General features: G+C 52.6%; 1 protein-coding gene across 1 annotated transcript in view; it reads right to left on the bottom strand.

The window, feature by feature from the left end:
* Positions 1-409: 409 nt before the first annotated feature.
* BSND (barttin CLCNK type accessory beta subunit) overlaps positions 410-6,467 on the bottom strand; it is an 11,150-nt gene continuing 5,092 nt past the window's right edge. Inside the window, exons 2-4 of the mRNA XM_027852715.1 lie at positions 5,753-5,844; positions 4,119-4,382; positions 410-958 (exon numbers count right to left, since the gene is read on the bottom strand). Of these exons, the coding sequence (XP_027708516.1) occupies positions 532-958; positions 4,119-4,382; positions 5,753-5,844 (783 nt within the window). The 3' untranslated portion in view covers positions 410-531. The remainder of the gene's footprint in view (positions 959-4,118; positions 4,383-5,752; positions 5,845-6,467) is intronic.

Here is a 6,467-nt window from a genome sequence, read left to right as displayed (position 1 = left end):
GTCCTGAAATATTAGCACAAGAGAAAGGCCCCCTCCTCCCTAGTTACTGGACTTGGAATCAGGAAGGCCTGGTTTGAATCTTCTCTTAGCTCTGTGACCCTGGGTCAGTCACGTAACTAGTCCCTTCCAGTTCAAAACTGACCTGCCGGTAGAGTGTATATGCCAAGGGACAGACAAGAACTACGCGTGATGAGAAGGCATGGATGAGTTTCAATCAGCATTAGTGGACGGACTGCTCACATGGATGAGTTCATGTATCAATAGAAGCATATTGAGAGTCATAATAATCCCTCACATTCACTGCATATGTATTATATGTAAATAACCCCTCAATACTTTTCAAAGAACTCTCTGATCCACAGTTTCAGGAGATTCTTACAGAAACCCTGTGATTTATGAATGTCTCCATTTCATAGATGGGGAACACTGAGGTGAGGGAAAGTGACTCAGCTAAGGTCACACAGTGAGTTGGAGGCCAGGCTAGATCTGGAACCCAGTGAGGACCGCTGACCCCAAAACCCTTCTCTGGCCCTAGGAGTCTGGCTCAAAGTCAAACAGCTCCTCAACTTCGAGGGTCCCACCTGGCCCATCCTTCAGTCCGTAGTACAGATCCTCCTCATCTTCCTCAGGTTCCTCCGGGGCTACTTCAGACTCCTCCACCGGGTCAGGAAGGCCTCCTTCAGAAGCTGCCTCCTTGGGATCCGCTGGCCCCGGCCTGGGCCCAGGCCAGAAGTTTGGAGAAATACCCTGGCTGGGACCTGGGGAGTCCTCATCGCCCCCGGTGGCATCGATCAGAACAAAGTCAGGGTAGCGATCGGGCTGAGAGTCTGCCTTCTCGGACCAGGGCTCTTCACCCTCCGGAGGGGATGGGTTCCTGCTGCTGCCACTGCCATTGGAGTCCAGCTCATCTTTAAAGGAGGCCAGGGGGGCAGCAGTGATCTGGGGACCAGTCATCTGGCTGTGGAGAGCAAAGCCACAGAGCAGGAGAGGTTAGGGGAGACCGGCGGAGGACAGCGGCAGAATCCCGGAGCAACGGCCCACACCAATGTTAGTATAAACCCCAAACGTTCCACCACCACCACCATTGGCTCAGAGAATCCTGCATCAATGGCCTGCTTGATACCTCCTTGGGACATGGGGAAGGACCCAAGCTCTCCCAGTGGAGCCCAAGCTCCCAGAGAAAAACTTCGAGGAAAGGAGCATCCCTCAGTGGACTGGGGTGCTGTCTGAGGCCAAGCCCAGCTAAGGGAAGACTCAGCCTCAGAAGGTGAGCCAATAGGGGGACCGTGTGTATGTGTGTGTGTGTGTCTATGTGTCTGTGTGTGAGAGAGAGAGAGAGTTTGTGTGTACATGTGTGTATGAGAGTGCGTGAAGGTGTGAGTGTATGGATGTGTGTGAGTGTGTGTAAGTGTGAGTTTGTGTGTATATGTGTGTGAGAGTGTGTGTGTATGTGTATGTGAGTATGTGTGTGTTGTGTTTTTAATCATAGAAATCCATTAAACATGATGTAGCTCTTCTCAGCAATACAATGACCCAAGACAGTTCCTAAGGACCTATAATGGAGAATGCCCTCCACCTCCAGAGAGGGTACTGATGGCGTCCAACAGCAGATCGAGGCACACTCTTTTCACTTTCTTTCTTTTTTTTTGGTCTGTGTTTTCTTTCACCACACAGCTGATGAGGAGCTACGTTTCGCATGACTGCACGTGTGTGACTAATATCAAATCATTCACCTTCTTACTGAAGGAGCAGAAGAGGGAAGGAGAGAATTTGGAGCTCAAAATTTCAAAAAATGAGTGTTAAAAGTCGTTTTTATGTCTAATTGGGAAAAACAAAATATCAAGTTGGACAAAAAAAGAAATCCATCAAAAGTCTAATAATAATATCAATTAGCATTTGTATAAGACTTGAAGGTTTGCAAATCGTTTTATATTTTCTATCTTATTTGATCCTCATCCCATCCTAGTGCACCAGCAGTAGACCAGAAAGCTGGCCTTGGAGTCAGGAAGACCTGAGCTCAAATATGGCCTCAGACACTTACTAGCCATCTGACCCTGGGCAAGTCACTTCAATGCTGTTTGCCTCAGTTTCCTCAACTGTGAAATGGAGGTAATAACAGCAGCTACCTTGCAGGGTTGTGAGAATCAAATGAAATAATATCTGTAAAACCTTAGTACAGTGCCTGGTGCATAGTAGGTGCTTCATAGATGTTTATTCTCCTCTCTCCCCACCCCCATCACCCCCATAGGAATGGAGGGGGTTGTGATCAATCTATCAACAAACTTTTAAGTGTTTTCTATGTGCCGTGCACTGTGTGAGCCACTGAGGGTACAGAAAACTGAAAAGGGTCCCCGACCTCAAGGACCTTCACTGTAATCACGCCCTCATTACCCCTGGCCTGGACCACTGCAATGACCTCCTAACCAGTTTCCCGACTTCCAGACTCTGCTCTCCAGCCCATCGTCCACACAGCTGCGCACAGATCTGACCATGCCACTCCTAGCTCCCAGGTCTCCACTGGCTCCCCCTGGCCTCCAGAACAACTAGAGACCTCTGTAGAGAGGCATTCAGGGCCTTGCCCAATCTGACCCTCCACTGCCTTTCCAGACTCAGGCACGTCACTCCCCCTCAAACCCTCCAGCCAAACTGCCCCTGTACACTCTCCTCCCCAGCCTCCACACCTATGCCTGGGCCCTGTGTGCCGTCCCTTCTCACCTCCTCCTCTCAGACTCTTCCTTCAAAGCTCAGCTCCGTGCCACTGCCCACATGAGCTAGTGCCCCTTCCCCCTAAAATGACCTTGTTTGTGTAGGTAATGTTTAACTTGGCCTGTGTTTGGAACGGATGTGTGTGTGTGAGTGTGTGTGAGTGAGTGTGAGTGTGAGTGTGAGTGTTCTCTCCTGATAGAATGTAAGCAGCCTTTTTATTTTTGCCTTTGTCTGTCCTGCCCGGACCCAGAACATCATTTCTGGGTGCGTCAGAAGGTAATCCTACCAGGAGGGTCCAGCTGCCCGCTCTGGGAGCAGAACCTCGTGCCTGGTGAGGTCCCATGGGTACTTTCCTCCATCACATGCCCCCCCAACCTCTGACGCATCCTCCTCCTTCTTCATTGTTAACCTCAAAGCCCCTCCCTCACTGTATTCTCCTGGTGGCACCGGTGGAGGCCACACTGATGCTCCTCCAGCCCATTCAAGGTGGCCTACAGCAGAAAAGTCTAAGTGCTGCGCCCACCTGCCACCCAGCGGAGAGACGACGCAAGGTGCTGAGAAACCATCCGTCCTTGTCGGAGGGGAGGTCCTCGATCCCCTGTGATTCTTGTTGGCTGTTCTCACAGAACTTTAGAAGTCCTGCAATGCCCCTCTGCCTTAGTGCCTCGTTTTCTGCCAGAAGCCTCACAAATAGTAGTCATTTCCCACCAGAAGCTCTAAGGGTCTCATCCATCTCCAGCATTCTTGGAGTCTGCTATTGCTATCTCCCCAACTAAACTGTCAGCTCTTTGAGGGCAAATACTGCATCCTTCCATCTCATCTCTTCCACAGGGCAGGCCCAGAGCCGGCCCCAGAGTTAGTCACTGGCCTTCCATCACTAGGCTGGGGGCTGACTAGCTGATTTCTGCCCTATTTGGTATCTGCATCATATGTGGAATCTCAGAGCTGGGCGGCTCAGCGGTCATCTAGCCCAATCTATCCCCCAAAGGCCCCCACTGCACAACATCCTCACCAAGTGGTCCCCAGCCTTTCTGGAAGACCTCCAGCTGGGGGAGTTCACTGCCTCCAAGACCAGCCTATTCAACTTGGGCATGGCCCTAACTGCTAGAAAGTTTTTCCTTGCATCAAGCCTAAATTTGTATATTTACAACTGTTTCCTCCCACCCCCAATTGCTCCTGGTTCTGCCTTTTGGGGCCATGCAGAATAAACCTGATCCCGTCCCCACAGGACAGCCATTCGCTTCCCGGAAGCCAGCTCTCATATCCTCCCTGGGCCGTCTCTTTTCCGGGATAAACACCCCCCAGCTCCTTCAGCTGTTCTGACTGACCTGGGTCAGAGGGTCTTTCACAGGTGTCCTCCCATCTCGTGCCTCTTCCCACCCCAGTGCCCCATGGGAGCCTAGGATGCTCACCTGGCCTCAGGCCGACCTTGGTGGCTCTCAGCCTCCCCGATATCCGGGCTCCAGTGGACCACGACGGTCGTCTCCGTGGAAGGCTCCGAGCGGGGGCCCCTTCCTTCTCCTCCAGCGTGGAGCTCGGACTGGGGCAGGCTCTGGGCTGACAGAACGCCCTGGTCCTCCCCGGGGCCAAAGACCTTCATCTGGATGTGGCGATAGTCAGCCGGGCTCTGCCCTGAGGCCTCATCTTCTTCCAATCTAGAGTAAGGAGGTTGGGAACTGGAGGAGAGAGGAGGAAAGGCTGAGCTGGGGAAGGGAGGACAGGGGCATGGGAAGAAGAGTGGACCACTCCCATAGTCCTCAAAGAGCCCTGTGACTAGGCAGGGATTATGACAACTAAGGAAACTGAGGCCCGGAGGGTTGTTGTATTTGTGTGCCCAGTCCTGGGCACACAGTAGGCACTTAATAAATGCTCGTCGATCAAGTGTTTGAAGTGATTTCAATTCACACAGCTAGTAAGAATCAGAGCAAAGTCCAGGGTTTTGGGGTTTTCCCCATTTTCACACTGAGTCCTATGGAGAGAGGTGGCCCCAGAGGGGAGATCCCCCTGTTGGTGAGTGGGGTGGCTTGGGACTGGTCTCCAGGTCTCCCCGTCCCCTCTCTCCTGTGCTGACCCATCTGCCCCACTGTGAGTGGGGTCTCCTGTCTTTCCACTATCCTAGTACTTCTTTTCTCCAATGGTCTATGAATCTGTGTGAGTATTTGTCCGGTTTTTGGGTCTCTGTGTGGCTTTACAGGAAGTGGCTGCCCATGGGGCCAGGAGGCGTTCTCTTGGGACAAATGCTGAGGCGGCTGTGGTGTCCAGGTGTGTGTCCTGCCTGTCTGGCCTCCTGGCTGTCCCTCAAACAGGACACCCCATCTCCAGACTCCTGGCGTTTCCCCTGGCTGTCTCCCCTGCCTGGAATGCTCTCCCTTCTTGTCTCTGCCCTCCGGCTTCCCTATAAGTCTCAGCTAAAATCCCCCCTTCCACAGGAGGCCTCCCCCGTCCCCCTAATGCTAGTGTCTTCTGTTTCTTGATTATCTCCAAGTTGTCCTGTCTATGGCTTGTCTGTCTGGTGTCTCTCCCCTTAGACTGGGAGCTCCCTGAGGGCAGGGACTGTCTTGTGCCTTTCTTTGCATTCTCAGCGCTTAGCCCGGTGCTTGGCATACAGAAGGAGCTTAATAAATGCTTGTTGATTTGAAGACTTCCCCAGGAAGGGTTGAAAACACTGTCTTCCTTCATTGTTGCTGTAGAAGGAATGTTAGCCTGGAGCCAGCAGTTCTGGGTTCAAATTCTGACTTTGCCACTCACTACCTGTGTCCTTGGGCAAATAAATCACTTCTTATCTCCTGGCTTCCTCCTCTTGAAAATGAGTCCTTTGGCCTAGCTGACCTCGAAGGTCCCTTCTATTTCTGATCCTAGGATTCAAACACACATCCTACTTTTTAAATTTTTTTTTTTGGTCTTTGTAGTGAGATTTTTATCATTCAGCTATTGCCAAGGGTTTCTCCCCTTGACCTTGACTCGGGGGCAGGGCTGAGTACAGCCCAGGGCTCATTAAAAACAGATTGGGAGTTGTTGAGAGGGAGGCCCTGGCCCTGGTACCTACCCCTTCTTTTCAGGAATGCTGTTCTCGGCGGTGCCCAGAGCCTTCGGGGACAGGAAGCTCTCAAAGTCCGCGTCAGCCGGGACGAAGGCGATCTGTGGAGCAAAGGGGGCGGTCTGAAGCTGGACAAGCAGAGGCTCGCCCCCAGCCCAGCCCAGCGCCTCAGAGGGCCCCGGCTCTGAGGGAGGCACCTGGGGGCCCTGCCTTGGCGATGCCCCGATGGAGACCCCACTGAGCTTCAGCTTTCCCCTCTCGCAAATCCTACATTGCCTTGTTCCTGTAACCTCGGGCAGAAAGGGTTGTGGAAGCCTTTCCAAACTCCGTGCAAGTGGGAGTGCTTGGTATGGGAGTGATCAGAGCTCCTTGGCTAGCTGGGGACCAGCGGAGACCACAGGGCTCCAGGCTCCCAGGCCACCAGGGTGCCACGGACTGTGTGTATCTGTGTGTCTGTGTGTATCTGTGTGTGTGCATGTGTGTGTCTGTGTGTGTGTGTGTGTGTGTGTGTGTGTGTGTGCGCGCGCGTGCTTGATGGGCAGGTGAGACTCCCCAACTGTTAAATTGGGCACAAAGGAGCTCGTTACGATTCCACAATTGTGGGGTTTCCCTGAGGAGGCTCTGTAGTGTGGAAGAGCTGTATTTGTCCATCGGGAATCTTTGCATTGGCTAATCCTTGTGCCTGGAATGCACACCCTCCTCATCGCCCACCCCTCATCCTCTA

Source organism: Vombatus ursinus, unplaced genomic scaffold (assembly GCF_900497805.2).
Source record: "Vombatus ursinus unplaced genomic scaffold, bare-nosed wombat genome assembly UNPS02009824.1, whole genome shotgun sequence".
Lineage (NCBI taxonomy): Eukaryota > Metazoa > Chordata > Mammalia > Diprotodontia > Vombatidae > Vombatus > Vombatus ursinus.
This window is presented reverse-complemented; position numbering and strand designations above follow the sequence as displayed.